The sequence below is a fragment of the Somniosus microcephalus genome, chromosome 11 (assembly GCF_052327205.1).
Source record: "Somniosus microcephalus isolate GS21.2 chromosome 11, FLI_Smic_1.0, whole genome shotgun sequence".
Taxonomy (NCBI): Eukaryota; Metazoa; Chordata; class Chondrichthyes; order Squaliformes; family Somniosidae; genus Somniosus; species Somniosus microcephalus.
This window is the reverse complement of record NC_140997.1, coordinates 123,619,981-123,640,967: the sequence shown is the minus strand read 5'-3', so window position 1 is coordinate 123,640,967 and position 20,987 is coordinate 123,619,981. Positions and strand designations below refer to the sequence as shown.

The 20,987-nt window shown below is 49.5% G+C and overlaps 1 protein-coding gene across 1 annotated transcript in view; it reads left to right on the top strand.

Annotated features, from left to right (window-relative positions):
- Positions 1–538: 538 nt before the first annotated feature.
- Positions 539–20,987, top strand: part of LOC147110849 (aminoacylase-1-like) — a 48,012-nt gene continuing 27,563 nt past the window's right edge. Inside the window, exons 1-3 of the mRNA XM_086001214.1 lie at positions 539–626; positions 9,292–9,412; positions 15,681–15,745. Of these exons, the coding sequence (XP_085857340.1) occupies positions 9,322–9,412; positions 15,681–15,745 (156 nt within the window). The 5' untranslated portion in view covers positions 539–626; positions 9,292–9,321. The remainder of the gene's footprint in view (positions 627–9,291; positions 9,413–15,680; positions 15,746–20,987) is intronic.

Here is a 20,987-nt window from a genome sequence, read left to right as displayed (position 1 = left end):
AACAATAAACAATACACTTGTTAAACAACAACCAAAGTGTTACTAAATCCCCAACCTATGCAGCCTTACTGGACAAAGCTGCAAAGTTGATTGATAATAACAAGTAGTTAAGTACTCACTCTCATAAACATTAAACATTGACACTGTGTTTCAGACAACCGCCCACTCTTCTCTCTTTTTTTACCCTATTCCCTTTAGCCAAATCTTTAGCAAAAAGGGCCTTCAATTTGTCCCAGCTAACTTCAAGCTCTTCTCTCCTTCTACCCTACTCCCTTTAGCCAAATCTTTAGCAAAAAGGGCCTTCAATTTGTCCCAGCTAACTTCAAGCTGGAACCTTGCTAGTTCAATTTCCAGTAAATCGCTAGCTCCTTAGTTAATCAAATTCCTGACTTAACCTTCTCTCTCAGCAAGCTGGAACCTTGCTAGTTCAATTTCCAATAAATCGCTAGCTCCTTAGTTAATCAAATTCCTGACTTAACCTTCTCTCTCTGGTACCTTTATTTCAGCGCTTCCTACAGTCCTTTTCTGCACGATCCTGTTCGCGGGGCGTCAGCGCCTCATGGCTGGTCCTCTGTTCCGTTTCTGAAAGGGAAGCAGTCACAACGGCAGTTTAACCCCCGAACCTTGTGAGTCAATTACCCGATGGCAGTGCTGTCCAATGGAATAAACAGACTGTGCGCAGCTATGCTTCTGGCAGGGAAAGTCCCAAAAATGTGGCAAAACACCACCTTCGGCCGATGGGATTTTCCCAACCGAGCAACGTACTCGGCGTCTGTTAACTCACCAATTGGTACAGCAAGCCATCTCGGTGGGACCTCCAAATTGTAGAAGTGCCTTACTTCTTAGCTCTGGGTAATGACTCAATACACACTTGGATTCGTCAGACGGACAGGCCTTTTATTTTACTTCACTTGCAAGGGGAATCAGCACCTCCACTCAAGGGGTGAGGCTACTATTCCAATGATACAGCGTAAGCGTTCCATATTTATACAGTGTAACAAACAAGTTTGATTGACATTCCTTTGTTCCTCTATCAGGATACATTTTAGATTAATCATCAGGTAGAAATAACATATTGACAGAAGGATCCTGGACACATAAGTCAACCGTTAATCTATAACAGGGCATGAATCGTGTAACCGGAGGTCCTCTTTAATCATATATAAGGGAGGCAAGCTTTGCTTTCGGTCACAAGTTATCAGGTCATTGGTACCATTAGGTGGGCAGGCATCTGTTCTTGGCTGTAGTTCGAGTACGTGCAATAGCTCTAGTTACACATCGACACTTGCCCAGTGTCAAGTCTGAAAACTTTTACCCAGCAAGCACTTGAAATTAACCCCTTATATCATGTAGATTTCCTCAACGGCCAGAGAGAGAAAGGGGAGAGAAGGACAGAGAGAGAGAGAAAGAGAGGGAGAGACAAACAACGAGCAAGAGAGGGCCAGAGAGAGACGGTCAGATAGCGAGAGAGGGGTCAGGGAGAGAGAGAAAGATGGAGACAGACAGACAGAGAGAGAGAGACAGACAGACAGAGGTAGAGGGAGAGAGAGAGGTAGAGACAGAGAGAGACAGAGACAGAGAGAGGGACAGACAGAGAGAGAGAGACAGCCAGAGAGAGGGGACCAGAAGGTGAGGGACGGAGATGGGAGGGAGAGGGGGAGAGAGAGGGAGAGGAAGTGAAAGAGAGGGACAGAGAGAGAAAGGGGGACAGAGAGAGAGAGGAACATAGACAGAGAAAGAGGGAGGGAGAGAGAGAGAGAGGGACAGGCAGAGAGAGAGAGAGGGACAGACAGAGAGAGAGAGAGAGGGACAGACAGAGAGAGAGAGAGAGGGACAGACACAGAGAGAGAGAGAGGGACAGACACAGAGAGAGAGGAACAGACAGAGAGAGAGGGACAGAGAGAGAGAGAGAGAGGGACAGACAGAGAGAGAGAGAGGGTCAGACAGAGAGAGAGAGAGAGGGACAGACACAGAGAGAGAGGGACAGACAGAGAGAGAGAGAGGGTCAGACAGAGAGAGAGAGAGGGACAGACACAGAGAGAGGGACAGACAGAGAGAGAGCGAGAGGGACAGACAGAGAGAGAGAGAGAGGGACAGACAGAGAGAGAGAGGGACAGACAGAGAGAGAGAGGGACAGACAGAGAGAGAGAGAGGGTCAGACAGAGAGATCGACAGACAGAGAGAGAGATCGACAGACAGAGAGAGAGAGATCGACAGACAGAGAGAGAGAGAGAGAGAGATCGACAGACAGAGAGAGAGATCGACAGAGAGAGAGAGAGAGATCGACAGACAGAGAGAGAGAGAGATCGACAGACAGAGAGAGAGAGAGAGAGAGGGACAGAGAGATCGACAGACAGAGAGAGAGAGATCGACAGACAGAGAGAGAGAGAGATCGACAGACAGAGAGAGAGAAATCGACAGACAGAGAGAGAGAGATCGACAGACAGAGAGAGAGAGAGATCGGCAGACAGCGAGAGAGAGAGATCGACAGACAGAGAGAGAGAGAGATTGACAGACAGAGAGAGGGACAGACAGAGAGGGACAGAGAGAGATCGAGAGAGGGTTTCTGTAGTATCATAAACAAAAGACTTATAAACTTCCTTGAGGAGCACAATGTCTTGAGTGAAAGCCAAATTGGATTCCTGCCAAACTATAGAACATCAGATCATATCTTCACCCTACAGACCCTAATTGACAAACACGTCCATCAAAACAAAAGCAAAATCTACGCATGCTTTATAGATTTCCAGAAGGCTTTCGATTCCATCTGGCACGACGGTCTATTCCTGAAACTTATCGAAAGCGGGGTAGGGGGAAAAACATATGATGTAATTAAATCAATGTATACAAACAACAAATGTGCAGTTAAAATTGGAGACAAACAAACAAAATACTTCCCACAGGGGCGGGGGGTGACGCAGGGCTCGCCAATCTCACCGACACTCTTTAATATTTACATAAATGAATTAGCAAAACTACTTGAACAATCTACAGCACCCGGCCTCACCCTATATGAATCCAAGGTTAAATTCCTCCTCTTTGCAGACGACCTGGTTCTACTGTCACCAACTAAGGAGGGTCTACAGCAGAACCTGGATCTGCTGGAATCAGTCTGTCAGACCTGGGCCCTGACAATAAACCTCCAAAAAACCAAAGTCCTCGTGTTCCAACAAAGATCCAGACATCAGGGACCCAAAATAAATCTCACACTAGGAACAACTAAAATCGAACAAACCACTAACTACACATACTTGGGCATAAAAATCAGCTCTACGGGAAATTTCAAACTGGCTGTGAATGAACTGAAAGAGAAAGCAAGAAGGGCTTTCTATGCCATTAAAAAATCAATCCAAATAGAAATCCCAATTAGCATTTGGCTGAAAATTTTCAAATCAGTAATTGAACCAGTTGCACTCTATGGCAGTGAAGTGTGGGGACCGCTAACACAACAAGATTTTGCAAAATGGGACAAACACCCAATTGAGATCCTACATGCAGAATTCTGTAAAAGTATCCTCCGGACTCAAAGGAAAACCGTAAACAATGCATGCAGGGCAGAACTAGGCCAATTTCCACTAATAATTACTATCCAAAAAAGAGCCACCAAATTTTGGAAACACCTAAAAATGAGCAACCCCCACTGCTATCATTACGAAGCCTTGAAATGCCAAGAGAGGACCATAAAGAATAACTCCCTCAGTCAACTAGTCCTGGGACTCAGTGAAGCAACCACTAACACTACTAACAATAACCAGCCCCAGGACAGTGACATCGTAGCAGAGAGAATTCGACCCAACACAATGGTCACTAAACAAAAGGAAAAATACCTGTCATATTGGGCAGAAACAACAAAAACCCAAAGCAAACTCAATTGCTACTTGACCCTAAACAGACAATACAACATGGCTGAGTACCTGACCATGGTAAAGGATAACAAACTGAGAAAAACCTTGACAAGGTACAGACTTAGCGAACATAGCCTAGCGATCGAAAAAGGCAGACACAGGCAGACCAGGCTGCCAAGAGAGGACAGGATATGCTCTCACTGCAGTCAGGGAGTAGTGGAGACAGAGATGCACTTCCTCACAGCCTGTGGAAAATATCAGGGCATCAGGGAGAATTTCTACCAAAAATTCTCACAAATATGCCCTGAATTCAGAAATCTGAATGACAACCAAAAACTCCCATACCTACTGGGGGAGGAGAGAAGCTGTGTAGCACTGGCGGCACACTATGTTACAGCTTGCCATGAACAGAGGGACAACCAGTAAACTAAGAAAAGAGTATATATAAATAATGCGAATGTATATTTATACACTCAGGGATATACCTGTTTATACACTGTATGAATAGAACTGCGTTTATGTGTTCAACCATAAATGTATTTTGATGCTTTGGCAACATAAGATGTACCTTATCATGCCAATAAAGCGATTTGAATTGAATTGAATTGAATTGAGAGAGAGGGACAGAGAGAGATCGAGGGGGATAGAGACAGACAGACAGAGAGGGACAGAGAGAAAGAGAGAGAGGGACAGAGAGAAAGAGAGAGAGGGACAGAGAGAGAGAGAGCAACTAAAATTGAACAAACTACAAATTACACATACTTAGGCTTAAAAATCAGTTCTACAGGAAATTTTCATTTGGCTGTGAATGAACTGAAAGAGAAAGCAAAAAGGGCTTTCTATGCCATTAAAAAATCAATCCAAATTGAAATCCCAATTGACATTTGGCTCAACATTTTTAAAGCAGTAATTGAACCAATTGCACTCTATGGCAGTGAGGTGTGGGGCCCGCTAACACAAGAATTTGCAAAATGGGACAAACACCCAATTGAGATCCTACATGCAGAATTCTGTAAAAGTATCCTCCGGACTCACAGAAAAACCGCAAACAATGCATGCAGGGCAGAGCTAGGCCAATATCCACTACTAATTAATATCCAAAAAAGAGCCATCAAATTTTGGAAACACCTAAAAATGAGCAACCCCCACTGCTATCATTACGAAGCCCTGAAATGTCAAAAGATGATCATAGAGAAGAGTCCCCTCAGTCAACTAGTCCTAGGACTCAGTGAAGTAACTACTAACACTACTAATAATAATCAGCTCCAGGACAGTGACATCCTAGCTCAGAGAATTCGACCCAACACAATTGTCACTCAAGAAAAGGAAAAATATTTGACCTATTGGACAGAAATGACAAAAACCCAAAACAAACTCGATTGCTATTTGGCCCTAAACAGACAATACACCATGGCTGAATACCTGACCATGGTAAAAGATAGCAAACTGAGAAAAACCTTGACAATGTACAGACTTAGTGAGCATAGCCTGGCCATCGAAAAAGGCAGACCTGGCTGCCAAGGAGGACAGGATATACTCTCACTGCAGTCAGGGAGTGGTGGAGACAGAGATGCACTTCCTCACAACTTGTGGAAACTATCAGGACATAAGGGGGAATTTCTACCCAAACTTCATAAAAATATGCCCTGAATTCAAAAATTTGAATGACCACCAAAAACTCCCATACCTATTAGGGGAACAGAGAAATTGCGTAACTTTAGCGGCAAACTATGTTACAGCTTGCCATAAGCAGAGGGACAACCATTAAACCTAAGAAAAGATTATATGCATATTATATGAGTGTATTTTATATATACAGGGATATATCTGTCTATACACTGTATGTCTAGATCTGCATTTACGTGTTCAATCATACATGTTTTTCTGTGCTTTGGCAACATAAGATGTACCTTGTCATCATGCCAATAAAGCAAATTGAATTGAAAATTGAGAGAGGGACAGAGACAGAGTGAGACAGAGAGAGAGAGAGGCAGAGATCGATCGAGAGAGGGACAGAGAGAGAGATCGAGAGAGGGACAGAGAGAGAGAGCGAGAGAGGGACAGAGAGCGAGAGAGAGGGACAGAGCGAGAGAGGGACAGCGAGCGAGAGAGGGACAGACAGAAAGAGAGAGGGACAGAGGTGGACAGAGAGAGAGAGAAGGACAGACAGAAACAGAGAGGGACTGCGAGAGAAAGAGGGAGGGACAGAAAGAAAGAGGGACAGAGTGAGGGAGGGGCAGAGTGAAAGAGGGAGGGACAGAGAGAGAGAGAAGGACAGAGAGAGACGGAGAGAGAGATAGGGGGACAGAGAGAGAGAGGGAGAGCGACAGAGAGGGGGACAGAGGGAGCGCGACAGAGAAGGAGGGACAGAGAGAGGGAGGGACGAGGGGGAGAGAGATGCTGCGACAGAGGGAGGGATGGAGAGAGGGAGAGGGACAGAGAGAGAGAGAGACAGACAGAGAGAGAGAGAGGGACAGAGAGTCAGAGGGACAGGCAGAGAGGGACAGAGAGAGAGGGACAGAGAGAGAGGGAGGCACGGAGAGAGAGAGTGTGAGAGAGGGTGACATTGCGAGAGAGAGAGGGACATTGTGAGTGAGAGATAAAGAGGGACAAGGAGAGAGGGACTGAGTAAGAGAAAGAGGGACAGAGCGAGCGTGGGACCGAGAGAGAGAGAGAGGGACATAGAGAAAGAGGGAGAGAGAGGGATAGCAAGAGAGAGGGACAGCAAGAGAGGGAGAGAGAGGGACAGAGAGAGAGAAAGAGGGAGGGACAGACAACGAGCAAGAGACGGTCAGATAGCGAGAGAGAGAGAGGGGGACGGGGAGAGAGTGGGACAGAGAGAGAGAGAGAGAAAGTTGGAGACAGACAGAGAGAGTGAGAGAGACAGACAGAGAGAGGTAGAGAGAAAGAGAGGGACAGATAGAGAAAGAGGGAGAGAGAGAGGGACAGAGAGAGAGAGAGAGAGAGGGACAGACAGAGAGAGAGGGACAGACAGAGAGAGGGTCAGAGAGAGAGACAGAGAGAGGGGACCAGAAGGTGAGAGAGAGAGTGAGGGACAGAGACGGAGATGGGACGGAGAGGGGGAGAGAGGGAGAGCGAGCCAGAGAGAGACAGGGACAGAGAGAGAGAGAGAGAGAGAGAAGGATGGAGACAGAACAGAGAGAGAGAGAGACAGACAGACAGAGCGAGGTAGAGGGAGAGAGAGAGGGAGACAGGGAGAGAGAAAGACAGATAGAGAGAGACAGACAGACAGGCAGAGAAAGAGAGGGACAGATAGAGAAAGAGGAAGAGAGAGAGAGAGAGGAGGACAGAGAGAGAGAGAGATCGAGAGAGGGACAGAGAGAGAGAGAGAGAAGGACAGACAGAAAGAGAGAGAGCAAGAGGGACAGAGAGAGAGAGGGACTGCGAGAGAAAGAGGGAGGGACAGAGAGAAAGAAAGAGGGACAGAGTGAGGGAGGGACAGAGTGAAAGGGAGGGACAGAGAGAGATCGAGAGGGATAGAGAGAGAGAGAGAGGGACAGAGACAGAGTGAGACAGAGAGAGAAAGTTGAAAAAAAAATTGAATTGAATTGAGAGACAGAGATCGATCGAGAGAGGGAGAGAGAGAGAGAGATCGAGAGAGGGACAGAGTGAGAGAGGGAGAGAGAGAGAGCGAGTGAGGGACCGAGAGCGAGAGGGACAGAGAGAAAGAGCGAGAGAGGTTCAGAGAGAGCGAGAGAGGGACAGAGAGGGAGCGAGAGAGGAACAGAGAGAGAGTGAGAGGGGGACAGAGGGAGCGAGAGGGACAGAGGGAGCGAGAGGGGGACAGGGAGTGAGAGGGACAGAGAGAGAAAAGGGGAGAGAAGGACAGAGAGAGAGAGAGAGAGAAAAAGAGAGGGAGAGACAGACAACGAGCAAGAGGGGGCCAGAGAGAGACGGTCAGATAGCGAGAGAGAGGGGGACAGGGGAAGAGAGAGTGGGACAGAGAGAGAGGGACAGAGAGAGAGAGAGGGACAGAGAGAGACGGTCAGATAGCGAGAGAGAGGGGGACAGGGGAAGAGAGAGTGGGACAGCGAGAGAGAGGGACGGACAGAGAGAGAGAAGGACAGACAGAGAGAGCGAGAGGGACAGCAAGAGAGAGAGAGGGACAGAGAGAGAGAGAGGGAGGGACAGACAGAGAGAGAGAGGGAGGGACAGACAGAGAGAGAGAGAGGGAGGGACAGACAAAGAGAGAGAGATCGACAGACAGACAGACAGAGAGAGAGAGAGGGACAGCGAGAGAGAGAGCGAGGCAGACCCGGCTGCCAAGAGAACACAGGATATGCTCTCACTGCAGTCAGGGAGTGGTGGAGACAGAGATGCACTTCCTCACAGCTTGTGGAAAATATCAGGGCATCAGGGAGAATTTCTACCCAAAATTCACAAAAATATGCCCTGAATTCAGAAATTTGAATGACGACCAAAAACTCCCATACCTACTAGGGGAACAGAGAAATTGTGTAACCTTAGCGGCACACTATGTTACAGCTTGCCATAAACAGAAGGATAACCATTAAATCTAAGAAAAGAGTATATACAAATTATATGAATGTATATTTATACACTCAGGGATATATCTGTTTATACACTGTATGGATAGATCTGCGTTTATGTGTTCAACCATAAATGTTTTTCGATACTTTGGCAACATAAGATGTACCTTGTCATGCCAATAAAGTGATTTGAATTGAATTGAATTGAATTGAGAGAGGGACAGCGAGAGAGAGAGGGACAGCGAGAGAGAGAGAGGGACAGAGAGAGAGAGAGAGAGAGGGACAGAGAGAGAGAGAGAGAGTGGGGGCCAGAAGGAGAGAGAGGGAGAGAGCGGGGGCTAGAGAGAGAGAGGGGGTCGGAGAGAGAGAGGGGGTCGGAGCAGAGAGAGAGGGAGAGAGAGAGCGCGAGAGGGACAGAGAGAGAGAGAGTGAGTGGGGTGGAGACAGAGAAGGACGGAGACAGACAGACTTTGCGAGAGAGAGAGAGGGAGGGAAAGAGAGGCGGAGAGGGAGGTACAGAGAGAGACAGATACACAGACAGAGCGAGGGAGGGAAAACAGCAAGAGTGAGAGAAAGTGAAGGCGGGGAGATGGGGAGAGAGGAGGGAAGAGAGAGTGAGAGTCACTGCCCATGTTGCCGTGTGCCACTGCCCATGTTGCCGTGTGCCACTGCCCATGTTGCCGTGTGCCACTGCCTATGCTGTTGTCATTAATGAGTGTCACTGCCAATGTTGGCCATGTCACTGCCCATGTGACACTACCCATGTTGCTGTGTGTTACCGAGTGTCACTGCCCATGTTCCTGCTTATCGCCGCCCGTCTTCCCACATGTCACCGCTCGCATCCCACCCATGTTCCCGTGTGTCGCCGCCCATGTTGTCATTGTTGCCTGTGACTATGGTGATGATTGTCTCTGAATCTGCCGTCTCTCACACAGAGTGAAGTACCTGCACAGGGTCTCTACAATATGGGTGGGCAGCAAGAAGAAGAGCTTTCGTCTGTCCGACTGTTCCGGGAGTACCTGAGAATCCGGACTGTGCACCCTCAGCCAGACTACGGTAAGGTGTATGGGGAGATGTGACTGGTGCTGATACCCTCAGCCAGACTACGGTAAGGTTTATGGGGAGATGTGACTGCTGCTGATATTGTTTTTGTACTTAAATCTGTCAATCTCCTGCCTTATGGGTCTTCAGCTTGTGGACACTAACACACAAGCTGCTGCTTGTTTAGCCAAATATTTTTCTTTTTAATTTTGTTTCTGCTGCTCAAGGCGAGGGGTGAGTGTGGGTAATGAAACCTTCTATTGTAGAAGCCCAGTGTCAGCATCAAGCACTCCCAGGACAGGTACAGCACAGTCAGATACAGATTCTGCACCAAACAGTGTGCCTCAGTGTACCCCAGTGTAGCAATGTGCCATTTTTTCCCACACCAGCCATCCACCACATGAGTGAGCTTGCAAGCCCATGCTGAATTTAGGAAGGCTTTTATACTGTCTGGCCATTTACATTAGGAACGGTGTAAGGAGCCCCTTTACTCATAGAACCTTTACAATAAGCAGACAGAGTCTTTCAACCCATTAGTCCCTAGCTCAGTGGTAGCAATCTTGCTTCTTCAGCACACAATCTAGGCCGACATTTCAGTGCGGTACTGAGAGAGTGCTGCACTGTCAGAGGGGCAGTACTGAGGGAGCGCTGCACTGTCGGAGAGGCAGTACTGAGAGAGCGCTGCACTGTCGGAGGGACAGTACTGAGGGAGCGCTGCACTGTCGGAGAGGCAGTACTGAGAGAGCGCTGCACTGTCGGAGGGACAGTACTGAGGGAGCGCTGCACTGTCGGAGAGGCAGTACTGAGGGAGCGCTGCACTGTCGGAGAGGCAGTACTGAGAGAGCGCTACACTGTCGGAGCGACAGTACTGAGGGAGCGCTGCACTGTCAGAGCGGCAGTACTGAGGGAGCGCCGCACGGTCGGAGCGGCAGTACTGAGGGAGCGCCGCACTGTCGGAGAGGCAGTACTGAGGGAGCGCCGCATTGTCGGAGGGACAGTACTGAGGGAGCGCCGCACTGTCAGAGGGGCAATACTGAGGGAGCGCTGCACTGTCGGAGAGGCTGTACTGAGGGAGCTCTCCGCTGCACTGTCGGAGGGGCGGTACTGAAGGAGCGCTGCACTGACTGAGCAGCGGTACTGAGGGAGCGCTGCACTGTCGGAGAGGCTGTACTGAGGGAGCGCTGCACTGTCGGAGGGGCGGTACTGAAGGAGCGCTGCACTGACTGAGCAGCGGTACTGAGGGAGCGCTGCACTGACTGAGGGGCAGTACTGAGGGAGCGCTACACTGTCGCAGGGGCAGTTCTGAGGGAGAGCCGCACTGTCAGAGGGGCAGTACTGAGGGAGCACTGCACTGTCGGAGGGGCAGCACTGAGGGAGCTCCGCTGCACCGTTGGAGGGGCATTACTGAGGGAGTGGTGCACTGTCGGAGGGGCAGTACTGAGGGAGCGCCACACTGTCGGAGGGGCAATACTGAGGGAGCGCTGCACTGTCGGAGAGGCTGTACTGAGGGAGTGGTGCACTGTCGGAGGGGCAGTACTGAGGGAGTGGTGCACTGTCGGAGGGGCAGTACTGAGGGAGCGCCACACTGTTGGAGAGGCAGTTCTGAGGGAGCGCCGCACTATCGGAGGGGCAGTACTGAGGGAGAGCCGCACTGTCGGAGCTGCAGTACGGAGGGAGCGCTGCACTGTCGGAGGGGCATTACTGAGGGAGTGGTGCACTGTCGGAGGGGCAGTACTGAGGGAGTGGTGCACTGTCGGAGGGGCAGTACTGAGGGAGTGGTGCACTGTCGGAGGGGCAGTACTGAGGGAGTGCCGCACTATCGGAGTGCAGTACTGAGGGAGTGCATTAATGAGCGTCCTGTTCCCAGGCCGTTCAAGGGACTTGAGGTCTGTCAGACGGTGTAGCCCATGCTGTTGGTTGCTCCAGGTCTCTGTCCCTTGTTCTGTTGGTTGCTCCAGGTCTCTGTCCCTTGTTCTGTTGGTTGCTCCAGGTCTCTGTCCCTTGTTCTGTTGTTTGCTCCAGGTCTCTGTCCCTTGTTCAGTTGGTTGCTCCAGGTCTCTGTCCCTTGTTCTGTTGTTTGCTCCAGGTCTCTGTCCCTTGTTCAGTTGGTTGCTCCAGGTCTCAGTCCCTTGCTCTGTTGGTTGCTCCAGGTCTCTGTCCCTTGTTCTGTTGGTTGCTGCAGGTCTCTGTCCCTTGTTCTGTTGGTTGCTCCAGGTCTCTGTCCCTTGTTCAGTTGGTTGCTCCAGGTCTCTGTCCCTTGTTCTGTTGTTTGCTCCAGGTCTCAGTCCCTTGTTCTGTTGTTTGCTCCAGGTCTCTGTCCCTTGTTCTGTTGGTTGCTCCAGGTCTCTGTCCCTTGTTCTGTTGGTTGCTCCAGGTCTCTGTCCCTTGTTCTGTTGTTTGCTCCAGGTCTCTGTCCCTTGTTCAGTTGGTTGCTCCAGGTCTCTGTCCCTTGTTCTGTTGTTTGCTCCAGGTCTCTGTCCCTTGTTCAGTTGGTTGCTCCAGGTCTCAGTCCCTTGCTCTGTTGGTTGCTCCAGGTCTCTGTCCCTTGTTCTGTTGGTTGCTGCAGGTCTCTGTCCCTTGTTCTGTTGGTTGCTCCAGGTCTCTGTCCCTTGTTCAGTTGGTTGCTCCAGGTCTCTGTCCCTTGTTCTGTTGTTTGCTCCAGGTCTCAGTCCCTTGTTCTGTTGTTTGCTCCAGGTCTCTGTCCCTTGTTCTGTTGGTTGCTCCAGGTCTCTGTCCCTTGTTCTGTTGTTTGCTCCAGGTCTCTGTCCCTTGTTCTGTTGGTTGCTCCAGGTCTCTGTCCCTTGTTCAGTTGTTTGCTCCAGGTCTCAGTGCCTTGTTCTGTTGGTTGCTCCAGGTCTCTGTCCCTTGTTCAGTTGTTTGCTCCAGGTCTCTGTCCCTTGTTCTGTTGGTTGCTCCAGGTCTCTGTCCCTTGTTCTGTTGGTTGCTCCAGATCTCTGTCCCTTGTTCTGTTGTTTGCTCCAGGTCTTTGTCCCTTGTTCAGTTGTTTGCTCCAGGTCTCAGTCCCTTGTTCTGTTGGTTGCTCCAGGTCTCTGTCCCTTGTTCTGTTGGTTGCTCCAGGTCTCTGTCCCTTGTTCAGTTGGTTGCTCCAGGTCTCTGTCCCTTGTTCTGTTGTTTGCTCCAGGTCTCTGTCCCTTGTTCTGTTGGTTGCTCCAGGTCTCTGTCCCTTGTTCAGTTGGTTGCTCCAGGTCTCAGTGCCTTGTTCAGTTGGTTGCTCCAGGTCTCTGTCCCTTGTTCTGTTGTTTGCTCCAGGTCTCTGTCCCTTGTCCTGTTGTTTGCTCCATGTCTCTGTCCCTTGTCCTGTTGTTTGCTCCAGGTCTCTGTCCCTTGTTCTGTTGGTTGCTCCAGGTCTCTGTCCCTTGTTCTGTTGGTTGCTCCAGGTCTCTGTCCCTTGTTCTGTTGGTTGCTCCAGGTCTCAGTCCCTTGTTCTGTTGTTTGCTCCAGGTCTCTGTCCCTTGTTCTGTTGGTTGCTGCAGGTCTCTGTCCCTTGTTCTGTTGTTTGCTCCAGGTCTCTGTCCCTTGTTCTGTTGTTTGCTCCAGGTCTCTGTCCCTTGTTCTGTTGTTTGCTCCAGGTCTCTGTCCCTTGTTCAGTTGGTTGCTCCAGGTCTCTGTCCCTTGTTCTGTTGTTTGCTCCAGGTCTCTGTCCCTTGTCCTGTTGTTTGCTCCAGGTCTCTGTCCCTTGTCCTGTTGTTTGCTCCAGGTCTCTGTCCCTTGTTCTGTTGTTTGCTCCAGGTCTCTGTCCCTTGTTCTGTTGGTTGCTCCAGGTCTCTGTCCCTTGTTCTGTTGGTTGCTCCAGGTCTCTGTCCCTTGTTCAGTTGTTTGCTCCAGGTCTCTGTCCCTTGTTCTGTTGTTTGCTCCAGGTCTCTGTCCCTTGTTCTGTTGTTTGCTCCAGGTCTCTGTCCCTTGTTCAGTTGGTTGCTCCAGGTCTCTGTCCCTTGTTCTGTTGGTTGCTCCAGGTCTCTGTCCCTTGTTCTGTTGGTTGCTGCAGGTCTCAGTCCCTTGTTCAGTTGGTTGCTCCAGGTCTCTGTCCCTTGTTCTGTTGGTTGCTCCAGGTCTCTGTCCCTTGTTCTGTTGTTTGCTCCAGGTCTCTGTCCCTTGTTCTGTTGGTTGCTCCAGGTCTCTGTCCCTTGTTCTGTTGTTTGCTCCAGGTCTCTGTCCCTTGTTCTGTTGGTTGCTCCAGGTCTCTGTCCCTTGTTCTGTTGGTTGCTCCAGGTCTCTGTCCCTTGTTCTGTTGGTTGCTCCAGGTCTCTGTCCCTTGTTCTGTTGGTTGCTCCAGGTCTCTGTCCCTTGTTCAGTTGTTTGCTCCAGGTCTCTGTCCCTTGTTCTGTTGGTTGCTCCAGGCCTCTGTCCCTTGTTCTGTTGGTTGCTCCAGGTCTCTGTCCCTTGTTCTGTTGTTTGCTCCAGGTCTCTGTCCCTTGTTCTGTTGGTTGCTCCAGGTCTCTGTCCCTTGTTCTGTTGTTTGCTCCAGGTCTCTGTCCCTTGTTCAGTTGTTTGCTCCAGGTCTCTGTCCCTTGTTCAGTTGTTTGCTCCAGGTCTCTGTCCCTTGTTCAGTTGTTTGCTCCAGGTCTCTGTCCCTTGTTCTGTTGGTTGCTCCAGGTCTCTGTCCCTTGTTCAGTTGTTTGCTCCAGGTCTCTGTCCCTTGTTCTGTTGGTTGCTCCAGGTCTCAGTCCCTTGTTCTGTTGTTTGCTCCAGGTCTCTGTCCCTTGTTCTGTTGGTTGCTCCAGGTCTCTGTCCCTTGTTCTGTTGGTTGCTCCAGGTCTCTGTCCCTTGTTCTGTTGGTTGCTCCAGGTCTCTGTCCCTTGTTCAGTTGTTTGCTCCAGGTCTCTGTCCCTTGTTCTGTTGTTTGCTCCAGGTCTCTGTCCCTTGTTCAGTTGTTTGCTCCAGGTCTCTGTCCCTTGTTCTGTTGGTTGCTCCAGGTCTCTGTCCCTTGTTCTGTTGGTTGCTCCAGGTCTCAGTCCCTTGTTCTGTTGGTTCCATCACAGTTCGAGCTGTGCAGTTTCAGTCTCCTTTCCTCCTCCCCATCACGCCGTGCAAGGACTGGGACATGGTATTATTTAGCCTGAAATTAAACATAGTGGCTGCACCTAGTCACCGTGGCACTTGTTTTGTTTCTTTGTCATGTTTACCTGTAGAATGAGGTATCATTTTCCTGAACAGTGCTAACTCTGTTCCAGAATAATCAAAACATGACCCTTTCAGGCACAGTAAAGCAGTCTCCAGGTTTTGAGACCATTTTCACCTCCTTCCTACTGCTTGTGTACATGCGAATATATGAAAATGAGGGACGGGAAAGGACCCTCTGGTCCATCCAGCCTGTCCCGTACAGTTGTGATACCTGTGTATCACAATATACAGACACTCCCCACCCTACCTGCAGCCATGGAATCTCCCGAGAGAGGCAAAAAAACAAATAAATACCCAAGCCAATTAGGGGGAAAAATGGGAAATTCCTCTCCGCCCCCCTGCGGTGATCGGAGCGAGTCCAGGAGACCATTCTGGCCCTGATTTACGCTGCAGGATACCTAGCTCTTGTACTAGCCAGGAAAGGAATTCAGCGAATCAGCATCCACTGCACGAGCTGGCAGCCTGTTCCACAGGTCCACTATTCTCCGGGAAAAGAACCACCTCCTGACATTGAACTCGGTTCTGCCCTCAAATAACTTGTAAGCATGACCCATGATTCTCCTTCACCTATTTAGCTGAAATAATTGGTCTACATAAACACAATCTAGTTCCTTCATTATTTTATAAACCTCCATCAAATTACCCCTAGGTCTACACTTCTCTAAAGAATAGACATCCAGCTCTTTGAGCCCATCTGGGTAATTAAGATGGATTATACTGGGAATTAGCCTTGGGGCCCTCCTCTGCACCCTTTCCAAAGCCTCAATATCACCCACCATGTGAGGAGGCCAAAACTGGACACAGTATTCTAACTGAAGCCTAACCAGAGTCAGGTACAAGGACAAAATGGTATGTTTTGTTTTATAGTGAATTGTCCTGTGGATGCACCCGGGAGCCCTGCTCGCTTTGGCTTTCGCTTCACTGCATTGGTCACGGGCCTTTAGAGATTAATGCACTAAAACACCCAGATCGCTTTCTTCCACCACTGACTTTAATTCTGTCCCTTGACATCCTGCCATTCCTATATTTTGGAGGATAACACGGGGTTATATCTATTATAAATACTGAGTCTGCCTTAGTCAGTCAGTCAGTCTGTCTGTGAATATTGTAGGACTGACTGTGCCAACCCTGTGTTTTTCAGATGGTGCTATTGAATTCCTTGAAAGGCTGAGTGTGGAGCTGGATCTTCCCAGTAAGAAGGTCGAGGTGAGAGGTTGTTTGTTTGCACACCCTGCACATCTGCTCCCGCTCAGTGCTGGAATAGGTGTACAATAAAGAGCCTGGACTTTGTTCGTCCTATGTAGAATGGGGCTGGGGGTATGGATGGGGGGGAAGAGAGGAGGTGTAAGAACAATCTGAGACCTGCCTGTCCATTTTTAGAGACATTTTTGTGGAGAACCCAGCAGCTTCTTCGTTCGCTGAGGTGAGCATGGCAAGGTGGTCTTGGTACACACATCCAGCTCACACTACAGTGTCACTCCCAGCACTATAAGAGAGGCAGGTTAGTGCCAGTACCTTCGAAAGGGCCGGGAACTAGCTCGAGAGGCGCTCCTCCAGAGTGCATTGCTGCCAGCACTAAATGTGTACAGGCACTACTGCTGGACTGAGCTCAGTCAGTCTGTGCAAGCTACAGTTAAGTGCAAAGTGTTAGTAACACTGCACACTGACTTGAGCACATAATCCAGGTTGACACGAGAGGGCAGATGGTGCCTGGTTTGAAGTCTCATCCAATAGGATGGTTTCACTGCTGTTGTGCACTGTGGGAAATGACCTACCACTGAGATAGGTTGCCACAGATAGAAGAGGCTGCCAGAAGAGAGCATGTGGGGAGAGCTGGAGTCTACAGTAGAGACTCTCAGACTCGTGCTTCATTCTAGTTTTTCACGCAGCTGTGAGATTCCAACACTCCTGTCCAGCATCCCATTCTCTACCCTCCGTAGACTTCAGCTCATCCAAAACTCTGCTGCCCATAACCTATTCTGCAACAATTCTTTCTTACCCATCACTGCTGCGCTTGCTGATGTACATTGGCTCCCAGTTCCCCAACATCTCCTTAGTGTCTTTATGCATTTCTCCACTTCACCTGACGAAGGAGCAGCGCTCCGAAAGCTTGTGATTTCAAATAAAGCTGTTGGACTATAACCTGGTGTTGTGTGACTTCTTACATTTATCCACCCCAGTCCAACTCCGGCATCTCCACACCACAGTAATCCAGAGGCCTGGACTAATGATCACCATTAGTGAGTTCACCACGGCAGCTGGGGAATTTAAATTCAGTTAATTAAATAAAATCTGGAATAATTACTAGTATCAGCAATGGTAACCATGAAACTATCGGATTGTCATAAAAACCCATTTAGGAAAGGAAATCTGCCGTCCTTACCTGGTCTGGCCTATATGTGACTCCAGACCCACAGCAATGTGATTGACTCTTAACTGCCCTCTGAAATGGCCTAGCAAGCCACTCAGTTGGAACAAACCGCTATGAAAAACAATAAAAAGAATGAAACCGGACGGACCACCCGGCATCAACCTCGGCAACGGCACACCCAGCCCAGTCGACCTTGCAAATTCCTCCTCACCAACATCTGGGGACTTATACCAAAATTGGGAGAGCTGTCCCACAGACTAGTCAAGCAACAGCCTGATATAGTCATACATAAGAACATAAGAAATAGGAGCAGGAGTAGGCCAATCGGCCCCTCGAGCCTGCTCCGCCATTCAATAAGATCATGGCTGATCTGATCCTAACCGCCAATCCACTATCACAGAACCATCTCCTGAATCTAACAGAATTAGACACACGAAATAGGAGCAGGATCAGGCTACACGGCCCCTGGGCCCGCTCCGCTACCCACAGGGCCATGACCGATCCGAACCTAGACTCATGTCCAAATTCCTGCCCGCTCCCCGTAACCCTTAATTCCCTTTACTTCTAGGAAACTGTCTATTTCTGTCTATTTCTGTTTTAAATTTATGTAATGATTTTAAATTTATACACACAGAATCATACCTTTCAGCCAGTGTCCCAAACTCCTCCATCACCATCCCTGGGTATGTCCTGTCCCACCGGCAGGACAGACCCACCAGGGGTGGCGGCACAGTGGTATACAGTCGGGAAGGAGTGACCCTGGGAGTCCTCAACATTGACTCCAGACCCCATGAAGTCTCATGGCTTCAAGTCAAGCATGGGCAAGGATACCTCCTGCTGATTACCACCTACTGCCCTCCCTCAGCTGTTGAATCAGTATTCCTCCATGTTGAACACCACTTGGAAGAAGCACTGAGAGTAGCAAGGGCACAGAATGTACTCTGGGTGGGGGACTTCAATGTCCAACACCAAGAGTGGCTCGGTAGCACTACTACTGACCGAACTGACCGAGTCCTGAAGGACATAGCTGCCAGTTTGGGCTTGCGACAGGTGGTGAGAGAAACAACACGAGAGAAAAACCTACTTGACCTCGTCCTCACCAATCTACCTGTTGCAGATGCATCTGTCCATGACAGTATTGGCAGCAGTGACCACCGCACAGTCATTGTGAAGACGAAGTCTCGTCTTCACACTGAGGACACCCGCCATCGTATTGTGTGGCACTACCACTGTGCTAAATGGGATAGATTCAGAACAGATCTAGCAGCTCAAAACTGGGTATCCATGAGGCGATGTGGGCCATCAGCAGCAGCAGAATTGTATTCCACCATAATCTGTAACCTCATGGCCTGACATATCCCTCACTCTACCATTACCATCAAGCCAGGGGACCAACCCTGGTTCAATAAGGAGTATAGACGAGCATGCCAGGAGCAGCACCAGGCGTACCTAAAAATGAGCTGCCAACCTGGGGAAGCTGCAACACAGGACTACATGCATGCTAAAAAGCGGAATCAGCATGCTATAGACAATCAACGGATCAGATCAAAGCTCTGCAGTCCTGCCACATCCAGTCGTGAATGGTGGTGGACCATTAAACAACTAACGGGAGGAGAAGGCTCCATGCATATCCCCATCCTCAATGATGGTGGAGCCCAGCACGTGAGTGCAAAAGACAAGACTAAAGCGTTAGCAACCAACTTCAGCCAGAAGTGCTGAGTGGATGATCCATATCGGCCTACTCCCAAGGTCCCCACCATCACTGAAGCCAGTCTTCAGCCAATTTGATTCACTCCACGTGATATCAAGAAATGGCTGAGCGCACTAGATACAGCAAAGACTATGGGCTCCGACAACATCCCGGCTATCGTGCTGAAGACTTGTGCTCCAGAACTAGCCGCGCCTCTAGCCAAGCTGTTCCAGTACAGCTTACAACACTGGCATCTATGCGACAATGTGGAAAACTGCCCAGGTATGTCCTGTCCATAAAAGGCAGGACAAATCCAACCCGGCCAATTACCGCCCCATCAGTCTACTCTCAATCATCAGCAAAGTGATGGAAGGTGTCATCGACAGTGCTATCAAGTGGCACTTACTCACCAAAAACCTGCTCACTAATGCCCAGTTTGGGTTCCGCCAAGACCACTCGGCTCCTGACCTCATTACAGCCTTGGTCCAAACATGGACAAAGGAGCTGAATTCCAGAGGTGAGGTGAGAGTGACTGCCCTTGACATCAAAGCAGCATTTGACCGAGTGTGGCATCAAGAAGCCCTAGTAAAACTGAAGTCAATGGGAATCAGGTGGAAAACTCTCCACTGGCTGGAGTCATACCTAGCACAAAGGAAGATGGTTGTGGTAGTTGAAGGTCAATCATCACAGCCCCAGGACATCACTGCAAGAGTTCCTCAGGGCAGTGTCCTAGGCCCAACCATCTTCAGCTGCTTCATCAGTGACCTTCCCGCCAACATAAGGTCAGAAATGGGGATGTTCGCTGATGACTGCACAGTGTTCAGCGCCATTCGCAACTCCACAGATAATGAAGCAGTCCATGCCCACATGCAACAAGACCTGGACGACGTTCAGGCTTGGGCTGATAAGTGGCAGGTAACATTCGCGCCACAGAAGTGCCAGGCAATGACTATCTCCAACAAGCGAGGGTCTAACCACCTCCCCTTGACATTCAATGGCATTACCATCGCCGAATCCCCCACTATCAACATCCTGGGGGTCACCATTAACCAGAAACTTAACTGGACCTGCCACATAAATACTGTGGCAACAAGAGCAGGTCAGAGGCTGGGTATTCTGCGGCGTGTGTCTCACCTCCTGACTCCCCAAAGCTTTTCCACCATCTACAAGGCACAAGTAAGGAGTGTGATGGAATACTCTCCACTTGCCTGGATGAGTGCAGCTCCAACAACACTCAAGAAGCTGAACACCATCCAGGACAAAGCAGCCTGCTTGATTGGCACCCCATCCACTACCTTAAACATTGACTCCCTCCATCACCGGTGTACCGTGGCTGCAGTGTGTACCATTTATAAGATGCACTGCAGCAACCCCCAAACCCGTGACCTCTACCACCTAGAAGGACAAGGGCAGCTGGCGCATGGGAACACCACCACCTTCAGGTTCCCCTCCAAGTCACACACCATCCTGACTTAGAAGTATATCGCCGATCCTTCATCGTCGCTGGGTCAATATCCTGGAACTCCCTCCCTAACAGCACTATGGGAGTACCATCACCGCACGGACTGCAGCGGTTCAAGAAGGCGGCTCACCACCACCTTCTCAAGGGCAACTAGGGATGGGCAATAAATGCTGGCATTGCCAGCGATGCCCTGATCCATAAACGAATAAAAAAAAGGCATTTTGTACCAATTGAACAAAGTGAATCTGATCATAACTGTTGCTCTGTATGAAATAAAACAGCTTGACGAATTGTATCAGACCTCGACTCACCAATTGTTTGCTCAGCCCACCTTCATGGAGATTGAAGAAGTGCGTATGCAAAAGACACAACTATCCGGTCAAGATCACTAGGGGACACGAGTGTTATGTCCCTGGGTACAGACAGCTTCCAGGAGTGACCTATGCCATTGAAAGCAAGAAGGTATCTACTGCAGGCCCAAATTTGTTACAAGGCCCTTCAACCCATTTGATCTCATCCTTCCCAAATACTAACCCTATTGTCTTCCCATTGCAGCACCCACCTTGTAAATGTCCTGGCTACAACCAGTCCTTCTTGCACCAAGTGTCCTAGGCCCAACCATCTTCAGCTGCTTCATCAATGACCTTCCCTCCAACATAAGGTCAGAAATGGGGATGTTCGCTGATGATTGCACAGTGTTCAGCACCATTCACAACTCCCCAGACAATGAAGCCGTCCATGCCCGCATGCAACAAGACCTGGACGACGTTCAGGCTTGGGCTGATAAGTGGCAGGTAACATTCGCACCACAGAAGTGCCAGGCAATGACTACCTCCAACAAGCGAGAGTCTAACCACCGCCCCTTGACATTCAACGGCATTACCATCGCCAAATCCCCCACAATCAACATCCTGGGGGGTCACCA